Source organism: Xenopus laevis, chromosome 1L, assembly GCF_017654675.1.
Source record: "Xenopus laevis strain J_2021 chromosome 1L, Xenopus_laevis_v10.1, whole genome shotgun sequence".
Taxonomy (NCBI): Eukaryota; Metazoa; Chordata; class Amphibia; order Anura; family Pipidae; genus Xenopus; species Xenopus laevis.
In genome coordinates this window covers 198283884-198309942 of record NC_054371.1, presented here as the reverse complement: position 1 = coordinate 198309942, position 26059 = coordinate 198283884, and the positions used below count along the sequence as shown (strand labels likewise).

The 26059-nt window shown below is 38.0% G+C and overlaps 1 protein-coding gene across 3 annotated transcripts; it reads left to right on the top strand.

Moving 5' to 3' along the window:
* Positions 1-24722, top strand: fam151b.L (family with sequence similarity 151 member B L homeolog). Of its 3 annotated transcripts, XM_018246278.2 has the most exons (7): positions 1-158; positions 2762-2887; positions 3990-4143; positions 15636-15706; positions 15796-16008; positions 22926-23061; positions 24017-24722. In XM_018246278.2, the coding sequence occupies exons 1-7, from the start codon at positions 143-145 to the stop codon at positions 24159-24161; spliced, it is 861 nt and encodes a 286-aa protein (XP_018101767.1). In that variant the 5' UTR covers positions 1-142; the 3' UTR covers positions 24162-24722.
* Positions 24723-26059: the final 1337 nt, after the last annotated feature.

Genomic DNA, 26059 nt, shown 5'->3' with positions numbered 1-26059 from the left:
GAGTACCACTATTTGAAGAAAGCGCCGAATGTCACGTGACGGAGACATTCACGTGCTCGTGACGTCACCCACGGCTTTCTAGGTTTGGTTGTGTTTAGTGATTGTATTGCAGCTGGACTGAGTGGGCCTTGCACGCGCAGCTATGGAGAGGAGTCCGGGTAAGGCAGAAATACGCACATTTATTGTGTGAGGACAGTAGGGCACGACGTGTGGAAGAAAAGTGAGGGAATTCTCTTCTCTGCAATGTTAAAAGTTATGTGCAATATGCCCAACAGAGTCAGACTGCCTTTCATAAATATACCTGGACGATTCTTCTGCAGCGCTGCCATTGGAGGTCTGCAACATGTGACTCCGCAGCAGTTACTATAGTAACCAATCAGCACTCTCATTAGCAGTTCTGGACTGATGGTAATTGCAAACATGTTGTCACCCAAGAGTTTTGCAACTTGGTGGGAAGAAGACAAATGAACAAAGTAAATAGGAATCCCAGCCAAGTGCACTCATTAAAAAAATCATTAGTGGGGGTTGTGCTGTAGTCCCACTCATTAGTCTCTTCTCATGGTGATTTGCATTTTGATATTAGAAAAAAGAGGGAAGATGCCGTTGACTCCCTACTTATAGCTGAGGTCTGAATAAAGTCAGTATATCACAGTTTTTTTTAAACAAAATGTACAGCGCATATATCACTTTACAGTGGAACCTCAATTTTACATCCCACGGTTTTAAGTTTCCCCTCATTTTACATTGCTGTTTTGTGGTCCCACCTATATATGATGCGTAATACATTTCCCTCATTTTACATTTTCCTGGATTTTACACCGTTTTTTTTTTCTGGTCCCCTGAGAAACTTAAATTGGTGTCTTGTATAGTTAAATAACTTATTTTGAAACTGCCCATTGTCATTGTATTCAAATAGAAACACAATAGTTTAAAAGTGACCAGTTTGAAGTTAAAACTTGATATAGGCGGGGTACTTTTTCTTTCATTTCTCAAATCTTTGCATTTTGTGGCCCCAAGCGTTTTTCAGAAAGACAGGCAGACAACCGGATACTCAGAACAACCCCCTCAGTTTATTTCTATGCCGATCGATTATGCCGTACAGTTTTGGTCTCCAGCGCTCAAATAGGACATTATTGTATTAGAGAGGGTACAGAGAAGGGCAACTAAGCTGGTAAAATGTATGGAAAATCTTAGCTATGAGGAAAGACTGACCAAATTGGGGATGTTCACACTGGAGAGGAGGCGTTTAAAGGAGAAGGAAAGGGACCGAAGTCAATAGATTAGCCACAATTGTGTAAACTATAACACTATTTATTCTGTAGAATGCTTTACCATACCTGAGTAAACAGCTCTAGACGTTCTCTCTGTTTGTTTAGGATAGCAGCTGCCATATTCACTTGGTGTGACTTCACATCCGGCGTGAGTTTCCCTGCTCACTCATAGCTCTGGGCTCAGATTACAGCAGGGAGGGAGAGAGGAGCAAACTGAGCATGCCCAAGCCCTAGCCCCGGAGGTTTAAGCTGAAAACAGGAAGTCTGATACAGAAGCCCATGTGTACACAATAGAAGGAAAGAAATTCTATGTTTCGTTTGACAGAGGACTCAGAGCAGCATTACTTTGAGGGTTTACTGGTGTATTTAAATAGACCTTTCTGATAAGGCTTATTTAATTTTAGCTTTCCTTCTCCTTTAAGGGGTGACATGATAACTATGTATAAAGATGTAAGGGGATCATATAATAATCTCTCTAATGCTTTATTTACCAGTAGGTCTTTCCAGCTGACACAAGGTCACCCATTCCGATTAGAAGAAAAGAGGTTCCGCCTAAATATTCGGAGGGGTTTTTTCTATACCTTATTAATCATTTGCCTTCCTGCTTTCATGTGAGAGTCACTGACCTTGGCAGACTTTTTAGTCTATTCAGTCCCTCTCACATTCAAACCACTGTCTGGTTGCTAGGGTAAATACGACCCTAACAACCAGTTGAAAAATCACATAGAATAAAAAATGAAAACCAATAGCAAGTTACCTTAGATAGACTATTACTGCCTGCATCAAAGGTGAACTAGCCCTTAAATGTAATGATGTCAGGAGCAGATGTTGGTTGTATATGAGGTCTGTTCTGTGGCATTCAGGGGCTATTTTTGCAGCATGAGCCCTTTCATCAGCTTTACAGTTACAACTATTTTAGCCTTCGTGAAAAAGCTCTAGTATCCCTGTTAGGGCTCATATCTGATTTTATATGTGAGCAGTAAAATGCATTCAAGGGGTGCTGCCGATTGAGTGCACTCTAAATCACTATCATATGTGGGGCCCGTATATAGTAATCATTTTTTCTCCATCTTTGTACTACTACAATGGGCAGAAGTCAAACATGTTGTAGAGCCAGAAAAAATGCTGCATCTCCATCAGGGTTTCTACAATCAGAATATGGCCATAGACATGTTTTCCTTGAATATATTTGAATATATTTTACAAGTGCCCTGTAACACTTCAGTGTATATTTATCCTAAGATTTACTTATCAAATGGAAGCTGGCCTATTGCTTCAGTGTCTGGGCCACGCCAGTATACCCCTGCAGTTTTTGTGGTTGGTTCCTTCCTACAATGTCCTGAGAGGGACCTCTTAATTTATTGTAAAACATTCTGAAGAAGAATATAAAAAGACTCTTGTTGTCAAGTTTAATTGTTGTAGAGTAAATGGCAGATATGTATAGCAGTTCCTTTACTACACTCATATAAACTGTTTATTTACTCTTTAAGGCTCCTGGAATAAAAACATTTTGGATTATTTACTGGAGAAAAACCGAATAAAATCCAGAGATGGAGCGGAAGTCACATGGTGCCATGCAGTTAACAGCAAGAGCAAGCTAAATGAAGCTATACAGAGTAAGTATATAGGTAAAATCTAGCAACCTTTTCAGCGTAGTTAATACATTTGTAAGTAGCCTAGTTTGTAATACAGGTATGGGACCTGTTATTCAGAATGCTCGGGCCTGGGATTTTCAGTAATTTGGATCTTCATACCATAAGTCTGCTAAAAAATCATGTAAACATTAAATAAACCCAATAGGCTGGTTTGCCTCCTATAAGGATTAATTATATTTTAGTTGGGATCAAGTACACACTACTGTTTTATTATTACAGAGAAAAAAGGGAATCATTTTTAAAAATTTAGATTATTTGGAGAAAATGTCTATAGGAGACGGCCATTCCGTAATTCTGAGCTTTCTGGATAGCGGGTTTCTGGATAACGGATCCCATACCTGTATTCCAAGAAGGTAGTGGTTGAATTTATCACACAAATTGAAAACATTTCAGCTTTTCCCAGTTACCCACTTTCTCAATAAATTTCAGTTGAAGATTACAGCTTTTTTGCTTTTTCCTAGGCTTTTGCTACTATGCGATTCATTTATTTTAGTTTGTTACATTATCAGAACTGTTACTGTACAACTGCCACCTATTTTCAGTCGTGCAACTGAAATGCAGATCTCATTTTAACTTAAAGGGGTGGTTCACTTTTAAGTTAACTTTTTAGTAGGATAAAGTGACCATTTCTAAGCAACTTTTCAGTTGGTCTTCATTATTTTATTTTTATCCTTTTTGAATTTTTGCCTTCTTCTGAATCTTATGAGCTTTCATATGGGGGTCACTGACTCCATCTAAAAAAAACAAATGCCTGTAAGGCTACCAGTTTTTTTGTTATTGCTACTTTTTATTAATCATCTTTCTATTAAGGCCTCTCTTATTCAAACTAACACTTAATTGCTTGGGAAATTTTGACCCTAGAAATGCTGAAATGGCAAACTGGAGAGCTACTGAATAAAAAGCTAAATCGCTCACCGCTCTAAAATAATAAAACAGTAATAGTATCCTGTTAAAAGTCTCAAAAGCAGAACATTATATTTGTTGTTGTTAATTTGCTGCATGTTCATAAATGTATTATTCCACAACTACAGTATATAACTCCTTTTCACATTTACCTGCACAGGTGAAGCTCACATGATAGAGGCTGATGTTCTGCTCCGAGAAAGCAAAGGACCAATAATGGCACACCCCCCTGAAACAGACAGTGACATAACTCTGCAAGAGTGGTTGAATGATGTCTCTTCATGTGAAAAAGGCATCAAGCTCGATTTCAAATGGTATATTGTTAAAACATGCATTATGTTTTTAGAAAAAATAGTTTGCATGAGTCTGAATGAACAGCTTACTTTTTAGTGTGATAAAATAGCATTTATAAAGTTTTCATATTCATCTTAAAGTGATTATGAATTTCCTGTTACAGTGCATATCGGATAATGGGATAAGACTAGACTGATATTATCTTAAAGGAGTTGTTCATCTTTAAAGGAGAACTAAACCCTAACAATGAATTTGGTGAAAATGTCATATTTTATATACTGAACTTATTGCACCAGCGTAAAGTTTTAGCTTGTCAATAGCAGCAATGATCCAGGACTTCAAACTTGTCACAGGGGGTCGCCATCTTGGAAAGTGTCTGTGACACTCACATGCTCAGTGGACTCTGAGCAGCTGTTGAGAAGCTTAGCTAAGGGGGTCGTCACAAATTATCAAGCAGAAAATGAGGTTTGTCTGTAATATAAGCTGATGCTACAGGGCTGATTATTAAATTTGAACGCTTGTTGCACTGGTTTCTGTGCTGCCATGTAATTATCTGTATTAATTACTAATCAGCCTTATATTGTGACATTTAAACTCTGTATATACAGTATATTGTGAGTAGGTCCCTAAGCTCAGTAAGTGACAGCAATACAGAGCATGTGCAGTGAATCAGCAGAAAAGAAGATGGGGAGCTACTGGGGCATCTTTTGGGGCACATATCTTAAGGCTGTTATTGCCTTGGGCTGGCACAGAAGCCCAAAATATAATGTACAAAATTTCTAGTTACTTCTTTAGTTAAGCTTTAATACTCCTTTAACATAACCTTTAGCTCAGGGGTGTCCAAACTTTTTTCATCGAGGGCCAGATTTAGTGAGGTGAAAATGTGTGGGGCCGACCATTCAGCCTGACATTCTTTGAACCATTAACATCATTTAACTCATTTAAACAAGGAATCGCATAGCTGTAGCAGTAATATATGGGTACATTAGTAAAATGATCTGCCACTTACTGATGATCTGCCACTACTGCTGCCTGTGTGCTGAAGGTGTTAGCAATAGACACGTACTGGAATTTAGTGACGCCAAACTTTCGTTTACTATACTGGCACGTCAGTACGTCTATTGACACCTTTAGCCCTAAAGTATGTGAAGCGGCACGTCACTATGGGGCACATTTACTTAGCTCGAGTGAAGGAATAGAAGAAAAGATACTTCGAATTTCAATGTTTTTTTGGGCTACTTCGACCATCTAATTGGCTACTTTGACCTTCGACTTCAAATCGAACGTTTCAAACTAAAAATCGTTCTACCATTCGATAGTCAAAGTACTGTCTCTTTAAAAAAAACTTCGACCCCCTACTTCGCCAAGTAAAACCTACCAAACCTCAATGATAGCCTATGGGGAAGGTCCCCATAGGCTTTCTAAGCTTTTTTTGATCAAAGGAATTTCGTTCGATCGATGGATTAAAATCCTTCGAATCGTTTGATTCGAAAGGATTTAATCATTTGATGGAACGATTATTCCTTCGATCGTTCGATCAAACGAATAGCGCTAAATCCTTCGACTTCGAAGGATTTAACTTCGACAGTCGAATATCAAGGGTTAATTAACCATAAGTAAATCTGCCCCTATGTGTCTATTGCTAACACCTTCAGCACACAGGTAGCAGTATAGACCAAGTGGCAGATCATTTAACTAATGTGCCCAAATATTACTACTTCGGATAGGCAATTCCTGATCACACTGTGCTGGGGGACCTCATTATTATAAATTTCATGATGGAGGCTGAGGGCCGGTGTAAATTTGAAAATGGGCTGCATTTGGCCCTCGGCCCTGATTTTGGACATGTCTGGTTTAGTATGATGTAGAGAGTGATTTTCTGAGACAATATACAATTGGTTTTAATTTTTGATTTCAAGTTATTTAGCTTTTTACTCCGTAGCTCTCAAGTTTGCAATTTCAGCAATCTGTTTGCTAAGGTCCAAATTACCCTAGCAACCATGCACTGATTTGTATAAGAGACTGGAATATGAATAGCAAAGACCTGAATAGAAACCGGAGTAATACAAAGTAGCAACAAGAATAAATCTGTAGCCTTTCGGAGTATTTGTTTTTAGATGCTCTCAGTGACCCCAGCCGGAAAGAGTCAGAAGAAGAAGGCAAATAATTCAAAAGTTATTTAAAGGAGACGTTCACCATTACATTAAATTTTAGTATGTTCTAGAATGGCTAATTCTAAGCAACTTTTTTTCCATTATTTTTTTATTTATTTTGTATAGTTTGAATTATTTGCCTTCATCTGACTCGTTCCATCATTGATATTGGGGTGCTCTGTAAGGCTTCAGATTTATAGTTAATGGTAAAAAATTAAAACCAATTGTAAAACGAATTGTCTCTAAATCCTACTAAAAGGCAAACAACCGCTTAAAAAAAAAAAAAAAAACATAACTGTGAATTCCCCCTGTATCTTTCTCTCTTTATTTCTATGCATGGATTAATGTAGTAACAGCCAGTCACAATAGTCATAGTCTCTATCAAAAGGATGAAGATTGTGTTACTAACTTTATTAGCAGGCAAGGGGAATTTGCTTTTTGGCTAATTGCCGTGCTGAAACAAAATCTGGGATTTAAGAGAGCATGCCCTGTGATGATAATCCTTTTATAAGCGCTAACAGAATGCAGCTGAAAAAGTTTCATGAAGCCACCTACAACTCATGGTACTACACGTGTTTCTTAGCTATTATTCAATTAAAAGGGTATTTCACCCAAAGAATGGGGTGCATGATAAAAAAAAAAATCTAATTCTAAGATTTTTCTAGCCTACATCAAATATTTTCCGTTATTTTAAAATGTAAGGGGCAGATTTATTAAGGGTCGAAGTGAAAATTAGAATTTTCAAAATTTTATTTTGGTCAAAACTCTTACATTTGAATTGTGAAATATCCAAGCTCGATTTGAGTTTTAATCTGAATTAGAATTTCAAGCTTTATCATACTTTGGACCTTTAAGACCTCGAATTAGACTATTCGCCACATAAAACCTGCCGAATTATTGTACAGGTATCAGACCTGTTATCCAGAGTGCTCAGGACCTGGGGTTTTCTGCATAACAGATCTTTCTGTAATTTGGGTCTTCATACCTTAAGTCTACTAGAAAATCATTTAAACATTAAAACAAAAAATATAGGCTGGTTTTGCTTCCAATAAGGATTCATTATATCTTAGTTTGGATCAAGTACAATGTATTGTTTTATTAATACAGAGAAAAAGGAAATCATTTTAAAAAAAAATTGTATTATTTGATTATAATGGAGTCTATGGGAGACGCCCTTTCCTTAATTCGGAACTTTCTGGATAATGGATTTCCGGATAACAGATCAAACAGACAACAAAGTAGCCAAGGACAGACAGATGCTGTTTTCACTTGCAATTACATTTACAAATAACTTTAAACCATTTCATATTTTTCAATTTAATGTACAGGTATGGGACCAGCTTGGGATCTGGGGTTTTCCTGTACATTGGAAATGAGCTTCTAGATATACTTTCTTTCATTAAGCAATTTCTTTGGGTGACTGCCCCTTTAAGTGCTATGGAAGATATAGGAGAAATACTGTATGTAATACATGTCACACAGTTTGCAGTAACCAGTCAGCAGGTAGCCTTTACTGGTCACTATTTGAAAGCATACTACTGGTATGGGATCTATTATCCAGAATACTTGGGACCTTTCCTTCCTTGTAATGGATCTTCCCATAATTTGGATCTTCATACCATAAGTCTACTATAAAATAATTCAAATATTATATAAACCCAATAGGCTGGTTTTGCCTCCAGTAATGATTAATTGTTATATGGTTTTGCCTCCAGTAATGATTAAATATATTTCAGTTTGGATCAAGTACAAGGTACTGTTTTATTATTACAGAGAAAATGGAGTCTATGAGAGTTGGCCTTTCCGTAATTCTGAGCTTTCTGGATGACAGGTTTCAGCATAACGGATCCTATACAACTGTCCCATATTTGGAGCTTTTTGGATATTGGGTTTCCGGGTAACCAGACCTGGGGTTTTCCAGATAACCGATCTTTCCATAATTTGGATCTTCATACCTTACGGCTACAAGAAAATCATGTAAACATTAAATAAACCCAATAGGCTGGTTTTGCTTCCAATAAGGATTATTATATCTTGGTTTGGATCAAGTACAAGCTACTGTTTTATTATTACAGAGAAAAATTTGGATTATTTGGATAAAAGGGAGACAGCCTTTCCGTAATTCCGAGCTTTCTGAATAACAGGTTTTCCGGGTAAAGGATCCTATACCTGTATCACTTTACAGACACTATTGTTTCACTCTTTGTAGAAGATTATTGAGTAGTGTAATAATAAAAAATAGTATTTGACAATAAGCAGGAATGGCATTATAGTAGGGGTTTCCTATGAAGTTATTCCTCCCCCGCCTCATGAAATCCCAGTGCTGCCAAGTGAGTGATGCCAGTGTAGCTGCTCTTAGCATTCCGCTTCCCCCGGTAGCACTGGGGTCGTGTGATTTAGTACAGGCTGAAGCAGCCATGACAGCCTAACAATTCTTCTTCAATTACTCTTGAAAATGAGCTTTCAAGCTGTCAGCTCTTTAATGCTGCAATTTAGATGAGTTGAATATGCAATCTCCACCAATTACGGCTGCTTTGAATTTCTAAAACACAGCCAATAGACTATTTATCCACTTTCCTGCGAGCATGATGAGGTCAAGGATTCACTAACCTCTGATATTTCCCTGCATAGCTACCAACCCAACCTCAACCAAAACGCCACCCTTTTGCTGCAAATGACTGAACCCATTTACATAATGGCTTTGAGATGAGAAGGTCATATGTCTAGCACTGCGGGTAATCTTTATTGGGTTAATAGTAACGTCGGTGCACAAACGGAATAGATGCACTTAAAAATGCCAATTAGCAATTTCTATCTTAAATTAGGGGTTGCTAAGCAGTCTGCATAGGAGAATTCATTGCAATGACACCAGGGCTAAAATTGGAACAATATGTGCATGTATTTGTAACCATTAGAGTTGCCATCTGGCCGGTATTTTACTGCCATAGCCGGTAAAACACCTGCCGGGGCCAGTATTACAAATTTACCAGCAATGTAGTTGCCGGTAATTTGTAATACACTTAAAAAAAAAAAAAAAGCCGTTGGCCCGCCCACAATTCACTCAGAACTTACCCTTTTTTTTCATGTTTCTGGCCATCGTGCGTGTTGCTCGGCCCCTTTTGCGGCACAGTGTGTGACTCCGCCCTTTTGCATCATGGGCTGTCCCCTTTTGTTCCCGCCCCCCCCCACCGGCTGGTAACATTTTTTAGAAAAGGTGGCAACCCTAGTAACCATTCAAATCCATATTGTAGCATAATTATTTATATGTGTATTGTCCTACCGGCCCTACTTCCATTGTGCAGGGTTTTTGGGGGGATCATTAATGTCATGGGGCAGATGTAAATTAAGTCTCTGTTTTAGAGCAGATGTGATTATTTCATGCAGCCAATACAATATGTTGGCGCTCTAAAAATACATGTTAACGGGGTAGTTCACCTTTCCATTGACTTTTAGAGGCATATTTATCAAGGGTCGAATTTCAATTGTGTATTTAAAACTCCCATGAATTCGAAATTCGACTGGTTAAAATTTATTCATGAAATTAATTTTTTTTTTTTTTTTTTTACTCGGACGAATTTAAAAAACCTGAAAATTCGATTAGAATTCAATCAAACTCGAGAAAAACTGATTGATCCAAATTGATCCCTGGGCCTCTCCCATTGACTTAAACAGTAATTTGGCAGGTTTTAGGTGGCGAATAGTCAAATTCTTCAAGATAAATCTTGAAAATCAAATTCAAATTTTTTTTAAAAAAAACTTGAATCCAATTTGGATAATTCCCTAGTCGAATTTGACAGTTTTGACCATAACATTTTTTTAGAGAATTCAAATTTTTAATTTGATCCTTAATAAATCTGACCCATTAGTATGTTATAGAGGGGCAAATTCTAAGCAAAATTTCAATTGGTTTTCTTTCTTTTTTTACGTTTTTTAATTTTTTGTCTTCTTATGACTCCGGTTTTCAAAGGGGCTCACTTACCCCATCTAAGAAACAAATGCTCTGTAATGCTACACATTTATTGATATTGCTACTTTTTATTACTCATCTTTCTATTCGGGTCTCTCCGATTCATATTCCAGTCTCTTATTTAAATCAATGCATGGTTGCTAGGGTAATTTGGACCCTCACAACCAGATTTCTGGAGAGCTGCTGAATAAAAAGTTAAATAACTCAAAAAACACAGATAATAAAAAAATTAAAACCAATTACAAATTGTCTCAGAATCACTCTCTACATCATACTAAAAGTTAATTTAAAGGTAAACAACCCCTTTAATAATAATAATAATATCAGTCCCTCCTAGAGAGGGGGAATATAAATGCCCATAATCCTGCAGTATGAAGCCTTTGGCTTGGCTGCATGAATGTCATTAATAGGCACAATCCTGCGCCCATTTTAGCATCTAGTGTTTTGCCTAGTTATTATTGTAAATGGGACCTATTATCTAGAATGCTCGGGACATAGGGTTTTCCGGATAATGGATCTTTCCATAGTTTGGACCTTAAGTCTATTAAAAAAAACAATGAAACATTAAATAAAGCCAATAGGCTGGTTTTGCTTCCATTAAGGATTAATTATATCTTAGTTGGGATCAATAACAAGCTACTGTTTTATTATTACAGAGAAAAAGGAAATCATTTTTACAAATGTAGATTATTTGAGTCTGTGGGAGACAATCTCTCTATAATTTGGAGCTTTCTGGATAACAGGTTTCCGCATAACGGATCCCATACAGGTATGGGACCTGTTATCCAGAATGCTCGGAACCTGGGGTTTTCCGGATAAGGGATCTTTCTGTAATTTGGGTCTTCGTGCCTTAAGTCTACTAGAAATTCATGTAAACATTAAATAAACCCAATAGGCTGGTTTTGCTTCCAATAAGGATTAATTATATCGTAGTTTGGATCAAGTACAAGCTACTGTTTTATTATTTCAGAGAAAAAGGAAATCATTTTTAAAGATTTGGATTATTTGGATAACATGGAGTCTATGGGAGACAGCCATTCCGTAATTCGGAGCTTTCTGGATATCGAGTTTCCGGATAAGGGATCCTATACCTGTACCTGTATAGCATTTTGTACAGTGAGCTATGTAATACATAGGCTTTTAGCCTGCTGTGTTTTCTGGTGCAGTTTAGCAAGGCAAGTTATGCAACTTGTGGTACTGTTTAAGGGGCTTCTTTTTTTTTTAAAATTGTGGTGCTGTTGTGGGGACACTGTGATATGTATATGCAATAATTTAATAATTCTGGGGAAGATTTTTCATTCACTTTTGAAGGCACTGCTGCTGCTGTCCACCTCACAACCCCAAGAAAATTTGATATAGATATGCTACATGTTGGGCAAACTGACTTTTTAAATGTACCAATGTGTTACCTCTCCACAGTTTATTGTTCTGCTCTCTTTCTGAACAGTAATCATGGAGTTTGACAGAGAAAAGAAACATAATTCTGTACACATTAGTCCATTTGTGCTGCTAAGCAGAGTCCACTGTGTGCTTGGAAGCCTTCCTGAAGACTGCAGATGGAGGGTTCTAGTTTTTGCTGAAAAAAGACCCAGTTACAGTTATATAGCTTGTCAAGTGGAAAGATCATGGGCTCTGAGCCCAGTGTTTAAACTTCAGTTTTCCAAGATCCCGACACAGGCTTGTGCATTCCAAGCAGTACAATACATTGTATTCCTAGTTTAAAGCGGACCTGTCACCCAGACATAAAAAGCAGTATTATAAAAGTCCTTTAAAATTAAACATGAAATCCAAATTCTTTTTTTATTAAAGCATTCATAGCTGTTGTAAACTCATTTAAAAATCTCAGCTGTCAATCAAATATTGCCTGCCCCTCCTCTATGCCTTAGGCAGATCCAACGCGATGAGAGGAAGTGGGGGGGGGGGGCAAATCGGATGCGCCAAATATAATGCAAGTAATACAAATGTCGCATATACAAACTTATTGCTTCCGTCATAACACGACTTTCGGAAGAAGACGCAACGTTCGCATACGACAGTCGTGTTGTGTCGGATACATGCAGTTTGTAGATGCAACATTTGTATTACTTGCATTATATTTAGAGCATCCGCCTGTGCTTCCTCTCAGTACGCCAGAACTGAAGAACGTGCAGTTCAGCTCTTACTGGCTGGGCCAGTCATATACTGGCCAGGTGGTGATATTACTTAGTAGTATGTGCCATTGGGTAATCCTAAATAGAAAACTATTTTCTAACGCCCCCCCCCCCCCGGAAATATACGATTCCCGGTGTGCATATACGTTCGGTGATATCAGTCAGTTAAAGGAAAACTATACCCCCAAAATGAATAATAAAGCAACAATCAAATTAAGTAGCATATTAAAGAATCTTATCAAACTGGAATTGTCAATCGGCTCATGTGACCTTACGTATAGTTTGTTTGTTATGTTTGTGTGCGACCCCTATGTTTTAAAATGGCAATTTTAGATTTATGATTACCCAATGGCACATACTGCTAAAAAAAATGTATATTATGAAAATGGTTTATTTACACGAAGCAGGGTTTTACATATGAACTTTTTTTTTGCAATATCTTTTTATAAGGACCTACATTGTTTGAGGGGTGATCTCTGAGGGAGCACACAACCCATCAAAAAAGTGGGTTTAAGGGAAAAGATTTAAAAGGATAAACATTTACTAATATCTGTTAGATAAGTATTTATTCTGGGGATGTCGTTTTCCTTGAAATGAAAACTATAACCCCAGACTGAATATGTCACCAATAGATAGTCTATATAATATTAAGTGGCCTATTGAAGAATATTACTAAACCGAAATATAGATATTAGTTGTTCTTTTACATCTTTTATCTTGTCACCATTTAATGTTATTCTCTGTGCTGCCTCGGAGATCACCTGACCAGAAATACTGCAGCTGTAAGCGTAGAACTCCATGGGTGATTTCGGCGTGATCCGACGCGATACGCAAAAACGCAGGTGTCATGACGGATGTGACGGAAATGAGGTAGGAGAAGGAATTTTCTGATGAAGTCGCAGCGTTCTTCCGACGCGACACTACTATCGGATGTAGATGCAGCGTCTGTATCTGACAGTCGTGTCTCGTTGGACGAATGATGCACCATCCGACGTTCCTGTTGCTTACCTTATTTCCGTTGCATCCGACTTGACGCCTGGGTTTTTGCGCAGCACGTCGGATCGCGCCGAAATCGCCCGTGGAGTTCTACCCTAACTGTAACAGGAAGAAGTGTGGGAGTAAAAGACAGAACTATGTCCATTAATTGGCTCATGTGACCTAATATGGTTCATTCAAGTTCATTTGAGGCATAAAAATTCGACCTTTGATAAATAACCCCCTAAATATATAAGCAAAATTCACTCAAGTATTTTCTCAATCCTTTCCATTCATAAGATGTACTGTGTAAAGATTCAAGTCAATAATCTTATGGGAAATATACTCTATACGTCTGTGTTTTTCTAATGTACATCAATGTACTGACAAGTTCCTTAAGTTAAGAATATGTGGGCTGAAGAACATCATTTTACAGAAAGATTCAGATACCGTAGGTGTTTGCAAAAGGCTTTAGTCTAAAAGAAAATGTCAGTTCTGAAATGAATCTGTTTAAAAATTGCCTGGAACTCTGAATAGACATTATGCAACATTAAATTACATGGCGTGTTAAATTGGGAACAAAATGGCACACTTCATTCGTCACACGCTTGCAGTTTAAAGTGAAATTACAACTATTGCATTAAGTGCTATTAAATCTATGAACAAGCTGCTGTGTAGCCATGGGGGCAGCCATTCAAAGCTAGAAAATGAGAAAATGCACAGTATACACAGCAGGTAACAGATAAGATCTGTAGTATACAATGGGATTCTTCAGAAGTTATCTGTTATCAACTGTGTATCCTGTGCCTTTTTCGGCTTTGAATGTCTGCCCCCATGGTACACAGCAGCTTGTTTATATAAACAATAGTAGTGTTTCTGAAGCAAACACTTCAGTTTTACCAGTGCAGGGCAACAGTTCATTTTTTTGTCATTCCTTTAAAGGAGAAGGAAAGGCTTGCAGCACTTGGGGGTGCCAAATGTTAGGCACCCCCAAGTGATTGTAGTTACTTACCTAAACCCCCGGGCCGGTGCTTCTATCAGCAGAAAACTGCACCGGCCCGGGGTTATACCAGTGAGCACCACAGAGCGATCTTCTTCCGTATGCCTCCTTCTTCACGCGGCTGCAAATGCGCAGTAGAGCGAAAAGCCGAACTTTAACTATACAGTCCGCTATTTCGTTCAACTGCGCATTGCGCTTGCCCAGATAAATCTGAAGAAAGAAGAAGCCAGAAGAGGAGCACTCTGTGGTGCTCACTGGTATAACCCTGGCCGGTGCAGTTCTTTGCTGATAGGAGCACCGGCCTGGGTTAAGTGGGTAAGTGAATACAATCACTTGGGGTGCCTGACATTTGGCACCCCCAAGTGCTGCAAGCCTTTCCTTCTCCTTAAAAACATTTTCCTTTAAATATACAACATATCTATTCTACATCTTCCTCCCATCCTCTCTTCTTAGCATCCTTAACCTGCACCTAATTCATTGATGAATTAGATTGCTGCTTTGCCAGTTAAAGGGATACTGTCATGGGAAAAAAAATTTTTTTTCAAAATGAATCAGTTAATAGTGCTGCTCCAGCAGAATTCTGCACTGAAATCCATTTCTCAAAAGAGCAAACAGCTTTTTTTATATTCAATTTTAAAATCTGACATGGGGCTAGACATTTTGTCTATTTCCCAGCTGCCCCCAGTCATGTGACTTGTGCCTGCACTTTAGGAGAGAAATGCTTTCTGGCAGGCTGCTGTTTTTCCTTCTCAATGTAACTGAATGTGTCTCAGTGGGACATGGGTTTTTACTATTGAGTGTTGTTCTTAGATCTACCAGGCAGCTGTTATCTTGTGTTAGGGAGCTGCTATCTGGTTACCTTCCCATTGTTCTTTTGTTTGACTGCTGGGGGGAAAAGGGAGGGGGGTGATATCACTCCAACTTGCAGTACAGCAGTAAAGAGTGATTGAAGTTTATCAGAGCACAAGTCACATGACCAGAGGCAGCTGGGAAATTGACAATATGTCTAGCCCCATGTCAGATTTCATAATTGAATATAAAAAAATCTGTTTGCTCTTTTGAGAAATGGATTTCAGTGCAGAATTCTGCTGGAGCAGCACTATTAACTGATTCATTTTGAAAACAATTTTTTTCCCATGACAGTATCCCTTTAAGCAGGAATGCACAAATTACATTGGAAACTGATCACATTCCTCTCTCTATTGCTTTAAGCCTGCTGTAATCCTGTGACCATTGTGCTTTGTTCTCTGCATTTGGCCCACTGCAGCTGTAAAGTGAATACTCAGAAGTCATTAACAAACACTTTCCCAGATGAATCAAAAGAAGACCAATCTACCGGTATATATAAATTTGGATCCGGTAAATGTTAATACATTATATTAAAGTTGCATTTGTCTTGAGCTTGAATGTATTCTCTTTCAGTATAGAAGCTGTCCTGCCATCATTGCAGATCCTGGCAGCTATGAAGGCCACAGTTAAACAACCTGTTTGGATTAATGCCGACATACTTCCAGGACCTGGTGGAAAGGCCAAAGCAGTGGACGCAAAGGAGTTTATACGCACAGTAATGTTGTATTTCCCTGATGTTACATTATCTTTGGGCTGGACCACTGGATGGAATCCTGGGCAAGACAATGAAGGTAAAAAGTGTAGAAAAAAACGAATGTAAGCAAGCTCATACTGAAGCCTTCCCTAATGGAGCATCATAGTCTTGACATAACCTTTATTCCTTCTGCTGGTAAAATAACTTACAGCAAGTCTATTCCTAAATTTTCAAATAAACAATGGGTAACACTCTGCACACTGACAGACAATAATCTGTCAAAATGAAAGCTGACCTTTCCTTTTTTATCTTATATTTCTAATCCTCTATCCTTGCTTTGCTGCCCATTAAGAGGGTTATTTAATTAACCTTAAAGGAAAACTATAGCCCCAAAATTAATACTTAAGCAACAGATAGTTTATATCAAATTGAATGACATATTAAAGAATCTTACGAAACTGGAATATATATTTACAAAATATTGCCCTTTTACGTCTCTTGCCTTGAACCACCATTTTGTGACTCTATCTGTGCTGCCTCAGAGATCACCTGACCAGAAATACTACAACTCTAACTGTAACAGGAAGAAGTGAGGAAGCAAAAGGCAGAACTCTGTCTGTTAATTGGCTCATGTGACCTTACATGTGGTTTGTATGTGTGCACAGTGAATCGTACGATCTCAGGGGGCGGCCCTTATTTTTTAAAATGGCAATTTTCTATTTATGATTACCCAATGGCACATACTACTAGAAAAGTATATTATTATGATAATGGTTCATTTACATGAAGCAGGGTTTTACACATGAGCTGTTTTACTCAGTATCTTTTAATAGAGACCTACATTGTTTGAGGGGTATAGTTTTCCTTTAAATTTATCTGGTCCGGCTTTGGGGAAAAAACTGGATTTTTTGTGGGAAAAAAAACCCCTTGATTTATTATACCCCCGGTGCTACAAAAAGCCAGAATCCGAAAATCTGCCATCTCAGACCTGTCGCGGTTCTGTATGGGAGCAAATATTGTGGTTTCTGCTGATGTTAGCCTGAAAATCAAAAAAATTCAGGGTTTTCGGACAAAAAAACGAAATAATCAAGCAATTTGAGAAATAAGATTTATAAAAATCAGACAATTTGAGTTTTCGCTCGATTTTATTGAGTTTTTTTCTAGGGATTTGGATTAGGCCAAACCCCTGAATCCTTCGAGAAAGATTCAGCCAAATACCGAACCTATTCTGAATCCTAATTAGCATATGCAAATTAGGGTTTGGAAGGGGAAAACATTTTTTACTTCCTTGTTTTGTGACAAAAGTCACTCGCTCTCCCGCCCCTAATTTGCATACGCACATTCGGATTCGGTTCGGCCGGGCAGAATCCTGGATTCGGTGCATCCCTAGTTTTTTTCATGATCCAATAAAAAAAAATGTATTAATAAATAAGGTCAAATTGGGCATGGGAGTTTGGTCAAGTTTTTTTTTTTTTTTTTTTTCTTTCTTGCAACTATTCAGGGTGAGCAGTAGAATTGATTTCCTTAGGCTTGTGGATAACAGTGCGTGCAGTATCTGCTGTCTTATTTCCCTAAACTATATACCCAACAGCACACTCTGCAACTCTATAAGGGATTTATTGCTTTTATCAGTCTAAAGTAAGAGATGGTACTCAAGTCCCATTCCATCTAGCAGAAGCCGCTTCTTCACATTACTGTAGATTAATCATTTCCGCTGTATCTGAACAGGACTGAAGGTGATGTTATGTACTGCAAAGCACTTATTGATTGAATGCTTATGCATATGTGCTTCTTTTCTACACGACAAAAGGCTGTCCTTGATGTGAATATTGTAAAAGTCGTAACTGCAGGTCCTGACGTGATTGATAGAAAATGTGTGTATTGAACATTGTGTAAAGGACAAATATTTTTCCCATTCTGTCTGTTTTTCTCTTGTCAGTGAAAGCAATTCAGATTTCAATCTATAAATCATGTGTGTGGGCTGTGTGATGTTAACGCAATGTTTTGGCAGTAGGTTTTCATATACATGGGTATGGGTTGCGAGTTTTCCATATTTTTTAAGTGGTTGAGGGTCTGGCTACCTTTTTAACCCACTTTATTTAAGCAAAGTAGATCTACTACACAGTGTTGGGGCCCTAAAAATATTTGCTGTAAGAATTTCTTTTTGTGTGCTACAGGTAAATACAGGTATGGGACCCTTTAACCAGAATGTTCAGTGCGTGAGGTTTTCCATAATTTGGATCACCATTACTTTGTTTGCCAAAAAAATAAATAATTGAAGCATTACTTAAAGGGGAACTCTGGCTTCCAAACCAAAATTTGCTAAAGAGGTCCACATAACACAGAAACCCCTAATATACCCATCACAGTTACCTGTTTCTTCAAAAAGTATTAATGAATGCCATTTTCTATGCTGAAATCCAGCTGTTTAACAGTTCTTCTCTTTCTGCATCATGTGGAATCCTGGCAGGGAAAAGACTAAACACTGATGTTACAAATTGTAACAACTTCTCCAAAGTTTACAGACAACATGCAGGAACTACATAACCCATAATGCATTGCACTGTGATGTTCTGTTCCTTATTGAAATCACGTGTGCAGGGAATTGTGGGGTTTGGAGGACGCAGGCTGTGGACAGCTGGCTGTTGATACAAAGTAACAGTAGTTAGCCAGCTCCGCAAAGTAGTCAGACAGATCAGCAGGAGAGCAGGGGGCTAGGCTTAGGGAATTGTTCCAAATCATTAAACATCATGAAAAGTCTGCATATTTGTATATTACAAAGTTGCTTGAAATTAGGTTTACTTTTCAAAAAGCTTGTTATGTTTATGTGGAGTTCCCCTTTAATAATTTTGCCTCCAATAAGGATACATTATATTTCAGTTGGGCTCAGTTACAAGGTACTTATCTTATTCTTAAAATGGAGTCTATAGGAGATGGATTATGAATCCAATACCTACAACTTTTGCATGAAAACCTGTAACTCTACTCAGTGTTATTTACCCTTTAATGTCTATGCAGTAGTTCTGAAGTAAGTTAATAAAGAAACAGTACACCAAGTACAAATTCTACAGTTGCACATGCATAATATTGTAGCCTGTAGTTATTAGGCCCAATAGTTGGATTGTATATTACTGTCCGGATTTTCTCCAGGTTTTTTTTTAGCTTCCTTTCAGTAACCTCTACTTCAAAAGTTAATTTTATAAGAACAATAGCTTTGTTAACCAGGTTTCTTCCAGGTATTAATGGTTGGGCAGACAGTGTTAATCCAGTGGTTAATGATATTTCTCCTGATTTTAATATGTATCCTAGCTAGTTGTGTAGATAGTTGTCTAGGTCCCTTAAGGGTCTGGTCACACGATCAGATTCAGGGAGATTAGTCGCGCCCAACACCAAATCTCCTCTTCTTCGGGCGACAATCTCCCCAAAATGCCTTCCACCTGCACACGGCCAGCTAAAATGAAAATCACCTGGGGGAAGGCACACGCGTCGCTTCGTTTTCTGAAGTTGCCCAAAGTTTCTTGTGAGGCAACTTCCGGCGACATCGGAAAATGAAGCGCCAGGGGGAAGGCAGTTCGGGGAGATTGTTGCCCTGAAGAAGAGGAGATTTGTCACTCGGGCGACTAATCTCCCCGAATCTACTAGTGTGTCCTTAAACAAGTAGGATCTTTGGGAAGCCCCAGTTATTTTTCAGCACCTGGTAATCTAAGTACAAGACAATCTGCCCCATAAACTAGGAACTATAAACTGGGGTCATTCATTCATCCACCCGTTCTCTTAGTTTTAGGGGGAACAAGGGACCTTTAATAGTTTTGAATGACTACCTCCCAGTAATCTTTGGTGAGAATAGTAATGCTGAATACCCAAAATGGCAGTAAAATCTCTTATAGTTTTGATATTATCCTGAAGTAATTCTGTTGATAGAATTATGCTTCAACTGTCATGTGACATTTTGGGTTGTGAAGTAAACCTGCAATGTATTTCTGGGATGGATGGATATATTAAAAACAAGAGTTTGGCCCAATATATGAAGTTATCATGGTTCCTAAGGTGAGTCAAAAGGAATTCCCCCATAATGGCAATTTGGATCTTGTATTCTTACCAGAAGGTCAAATAAATTGTCTTAACTTTTAAATGCTTTCAGTCCTTTGGACCATATATAATGATGTTGGATGAGAAATTCGATTTTGTCCAGACAGAAATTGTATCTTGGGCACATGGGCAACATAATCATGAATTATATAAGGTGTATATGTTGATGAAATAAACAAGACTTATTCCTAACTGCTGCTCTGGGAAACATTGTTCAGTGTAATCAGTAATGCTTAGCAACAGTTAGAGCTATAACATTGACCCCTCTCCTAACAATAATATGTTTTATTAAACATGACGTCCGCAATATGAAAGAAGCCTATGCTCAAGGCCAGTTCCCAACTCCTCCTTTCCTTTGGCTAGTACAAATATTATACTTGAAAAACAGATGAAACATCTGCAGGAGCACTGCACTATTAAAGGGCCACTATACCATGTTTGTATCTGTGGACATTTTAAATGGCAAATGTCTAGTTATTTGCCTTGTGTTTTATTTTTCTTTAAGTTATATGATGCTACTAATGGCAATTTCATAGCATTACAGAAGAGCCCATTGTTCTCTTTCTGTCAACTTTTTGTTCTCTTGATCTGCTTTGTGTGTAAATACCAGATGCAGCCTCTTGGGGAGCAATTTGCATGGTTGTAAACGGGAGGTAGAACAGTGTGGGATGACACTTATCCAATGGGGTATAAGATGTTTTCTTGTCCTTTAAAATACAACTAGATGGATTAACAGAGGTGAAAGTGCATCTGCTGGCTCTTGATGCTACAAGGAGCAAATGTGGTCATTTAGAAAAAATAAGCCCTCTGCAGGACCAGGCCAGGATCTGAATATTTTGGCAAATGGCAGAAAGACTGCTATGCAGTGCAGTAGACCAGCACCTTTAACTGGGCATTTTGGGGAATGGTGTAGTTTTGGCTGAGTGCACTTAAAAACAACATGGCATCTTTTGAATCTCAGTCTGTCCCTGTTCAGAACATTGTTTCTTGGGTATGACCTAAAAGTGCCAGTATCCCTTTAAATTAATGCATTTCTCTCTTTGTTGGATAGGCCTCTGTTCCTCTGTTCCTTTCCCTGATCTATCTTAGGGATATTGCCATCATTTGAGTTTTTACAAGTTGTGATATTATTTCTGTATTTTTGACATATTGTATGGTCTCCTTCTTGACACTTTACTTTTTTCGACGTTAAGCTGTTTTGAGCTGTTTTGTTTTTTACACTGTGCAATCTCTCTACAGTGTGTAAATGTATTGTGTCTGTATTCATGATATGCAGGTATATCTGATACCTGCAGTTTAACCCACAGGTCTGGGGGTTTGGGTCATAAAGTGGGGTTGCTGGTGCAGGTTCAGGCACGTGTAGGTCTGGCTTCCTTGAGTCCGTCCTGTTGGTGACATCAGGGATAGGTCCCTACCCCTCTGTGACATCACCAACCAAATTTGGCTCCAGTTCAGAGTAAGGATCTTCTGGCTCAGCCAAATGCAGGTTCCCTGGGAGGTTGGTTTGGTTTTGGAGTATGCCATAGTCTGTGACATGTGTGCACATCACTGGTTGATATTTCAGTAGAGAAATAATGGATGAGGAGATTTCCGTTGTAAAACATATATTAGGTTGAACAAAAAGATACAGGTCAGTCAAGTTCAACAAGCCAGGCTGAGATTGTAATGCCTTTTTAAATATAGGAATTATGTCCGCTTTCCTGCAATCTATAGTTACCATACCAGATGAAACCGAGTCTGAGAAAATCAGAAATAGATGCTGGTCTCTTAGTACACGAGGGAATATTCCATCTGGCCCTGGTGCCTTGTTCACATTTGATTTTGAGTAAACCTTTATTTACCGTATCCTGAGTCAGCCACTGACTAGATTAAGCTAAACCAACAGTGTAGCTATGAGGTGGGTCTGGAAACTCTGCCTCCTCTATTGTATACACTGAAGAAAATAACTGATTTAGCACATTTGCCTTTTCAGTATCTGTTACAACCATACTGGTGCCATTATTTAAAGGAACCATACTCTCAACCCTCATCTTTTTACTATTAATAAACTTTAAAAACTTGTTGGGGTTAGTCTTAGCCTCTGCTGCACTGTGCTCCTCATTTTCTATCTTTGCCGTCACAATAGCTTTTTTACAGCATTTATTAAGTGTTTATATTTATTAAATGCAGTTTCTGTCCCCACAAACATTTTCAAATGCCTTTATCTTCATTCCTATTAAAGGGGACCCGTCACCCAAAAAAATTATTCAAAATCCTATTTTATCACATTAGTCAAGCAAAATGAACTTTAATTACAGTGTATAAATTATTTGAATTGTGTTTCCTTCAGTCTGGGAATTCAAAATGATAGCAAGCAGGCAGCAGCCATTTTGTGGACACTGTTTTTAAGGAAAGCCTTGCATCATCTCAGAATCTTGTTTGTACACCAGAATGGGGGACCCGATGTCCATTCCCATGCCCTGGCTACACAATTAAATGGTAAAGAGAGAGGGGGAATGTGTGGAGAGCAGTGACATCTAGGAAGTGCTGAATGGAAAGTGAAAGTAATTGTCTGCCCCGCCTCTATGCCCATGGCATAGAGGAGGGGCAGACAATATTTGATTGACATCTGAGATTTTTAAATGAGCTTACAGCAGCTATGAATGCTTTAATAAAAAATAGAAATTGGATTTTATGTTTAATTTTAAAAGGACTTTTCTTATACAGATTTTTGTGTCTGGGTGACAGGTCCTCTTTAACTTTACTACATAGGGTGGTTCTTAACACTTTTACATCACGTCTTAAGGGAATAAATTGAGAACAGTAATGATTTAATATTATTTTAAATGACAACCATTTCTGTTTCATGTTTTTATCAGAAAGCACAATGCCCCACTCTATGAAAAGTGATTTAAATTTCTGAGTGATTTACATTTTGGTTTGTAGGCTATTCATGGGAGATGGTGCAGGAAATGGAGAAAATCTGTAAAGGGCTGAGCCAACCTGTGACATTCCCTGTGCGGGCAGCACTGCTTCGTCAGTCTTGGCCTCAGTTTCAGTGGCTGTTAAAGACAGCAGACAGGTACGTGAAAACAAATGTGTAATCTCATTTAGTAACGTTGGAGTGGCTGTTCAGTAATGCCAGAGTTAGATATTATTATAGACTTTTTGGTCTGTCCCATTAGTTTATCATATTGTGAGGTGGATTCTAGGAAACCATGGTAACCAAATACTCTTTCTTGTCATGTTGCTTTCTATGCACTCAGCAATCTCATTCCATGGGCTTTTCTACTTTGCTAGAGCAGGAGTGCCCATACTTTGCTAATGCAAGGTCTACTTTTAGTGATGCTGTCCCATTAGGATCTACATCCATAAAATCATTCTTGGCATTCTGTTCCATGGAAAATATAACTTAAATATTGTTTCATAAGAAAACGTATATTGTTATATTTAATAAAAAACTACTTCTTATGTAACCTAAACATAAATATTTGAATGAAAAGCATGAAACAGGAGGGTGATTTAAACAAGTGTTTGTTGACAGTGTCTTGAGATCTACTGCTCACCAGCTAAAGTTCTACTGGTAGATCCTGATCTACCTTTTGGACACCCCTTTGCTAGAGGTACAGTGGTACCACCTTGTTTCCGGTGCCTGAGGGTTTTTTCCACAACCCCCGTGCCTTCTATTCTTGCTCTGTAGGGCCCAACATAATGTTTAGGGCCCATGTCAACCTCTTTCTCTTATGGTCCTTTCTGTATCCACTTCTCTGCTTTTTAGTATTCATTGATTAAGAAAGAAAGAAATGCAATCAGTTTTGCATCAGAAGAGTTATTTCTTTTCTACCTGACCTGTTTTAAAAAAACGAAAACCTCACTATTTATCGTCTAATGTGTAATCAAGAGTACATGCCACATTCAGAAATTAAGCTGTATTGAGCAGTAATTCTTTTTAGAGGTCAGTGAAATTGCTGCTCGACCTGTCAACAGTTTACCATCAGAATAAGGGTTTGTGATCAATAACTTTGTTTCCTCTGCAGGTTTAGCCTGACAGTCTGGGCTGGAAAAGATGACACGTATCCTGTGGAAGACTTGCTGTTTATCAGAGATAATTCTGAAAAGTGCAGAATTTACTATGATCTCTTTGAGCCACAAAACAGCCAATTTAAACGTGCTATAGACTAATCAAGGGGGTAGCAAATTACCTTGGATTAGGTATGAACCTTCTAAATTGTGTCTTAGTTACTTTATCTTTATAATATTTGTCTATGTATAGGTATGTGCCAATAGTAGGGGTGCATGAATTCGGGATTCGTCCTTTTTCAGCAGGATTCAGATTCGGCCAAATCCAATTAACTGGCCGAACCTAATCTGTATCCTTAAGATCACGTGACTTTTCATCACGCAAACAAGGAAGTGACGATTTTTTTACAGTGTGGTTGTTTTTAACCCTGTCAGGCACAAATTTGCATATGCAAATTAGGGTTTGGCTTCAGTTTGGGAATTGGACAAATCTTTCATGGTGGATATGGGATTCGGCAGAATCCCCAAATAGTCGATTCAGTGCACCCCTGGCCGATAGTTCTGCTTGTTCTTATTTATGTTATACTGAGCGGGAGAAACAAGGAAGTTAAACACTACCTAACAAGCAAGACTTAAAAATAAACATAGTACTTTAAAATGTCAGTAAAAAATTATTTCACATGGAAAGGAGTTTTTTTTTTATAGTAAACACTGTTTTACATATTGGCTGTTTAATGTAATTTTTTTATAGAAACCTGCAATGTTCAAGGGTGCAGTTTTACCTTAATACAACATGCTTTTGCAAATGGCAACTGCAGTTAGATCCAGTTTTAAGGTGTGGAAGAGAGGATGTTTGTCTCCAGAGGGAGATGCAGATAAAAAACTTAGGGGCCTTCACATATCCGACATCCCTGTTCAAGTAGAGATGGAACAAATTGGAAAAAGTTCACAGGTTAACCAAATCGAGGGGATATGATTAATATGCACAATTATTGCAAATCAACAACATAATTCATAGTTATTGGGAATAATTATGCAGCCACCTAAACTTTCCGAACCCCTCCAAGCCCCCCATCCTGGAAGTTACAGAGCCTGCTTTGTCCGTCATCACAACCCTAGTGCAAACTCCTTCAACCTCAGGGAGATGATTTGCCCTCTGGTGGAAGCCAGGTAAGATAAAGTCATAGACATCACCAAAGTGTTGTGCAAATGCTGGTGCTAACCCAACATGGCTCCTTATGTGAAAAGAACGTTTATCAATGTTTAGTTTCCTTATTGAGCCATAGATTGTGACAATATATGAATGTGATGTTAAACAATGCCATTAATTCAGAATTGTTTAGAAAAGAACATTTTTTATTGGAAAGGACACAGGAGGAAACAAAAGGCAGCTAGATATTCACCAAGAAGCCTATTGTCTGCTGCAGACAAAAGTCAGAATAACCTTGGCAATAGAACATGCTCAGAAGCTGGGAGTAGGCTTTGCTATTGACATTCAGAAACATTACATTCTTACCAGATTCATTTCAATAATGAACATTACTTTAAAGGGTTTTTTTTAATCTGGTTTTTTTCATAAAGCACTGACAACTAAAATCGATGAACATATTATAAAGGAATATGTCATGGCAACTGGATTATGAAATAAGTCCTTGCCACCAAGATTATTTTTTTTACCTTATCTGGTGACTAATAGGAAAACCTCAGAGTGATAAGGTTTGTCTAATCAAAACTGCAAGAACAATAAATAATTAGCTACATTTATTCTTTCTTTAAAGACAAAAACTCAAAAAGTTTGCTGGTTGTTCCATTTATTTACTTTTTTTAAAATTTAAATAATTTCCATTTTTATACTGTTCCAGCAGCTTAATGTTTTAGGTGGCAGACAAATATGCTGTTACCCTGATTTGTTGATTAAAATGCAGCTTTTCAGTCACAAGCAATTCTGTTGCATAGAAACTAATCTTTAAAAAACAATTATCCATAGGCTATTCAAATATCCCCCAACCAGCTGTCTCCATCCCAAGTTTCTCTGAGCTGTTTGAATGAATTTGTCTCTC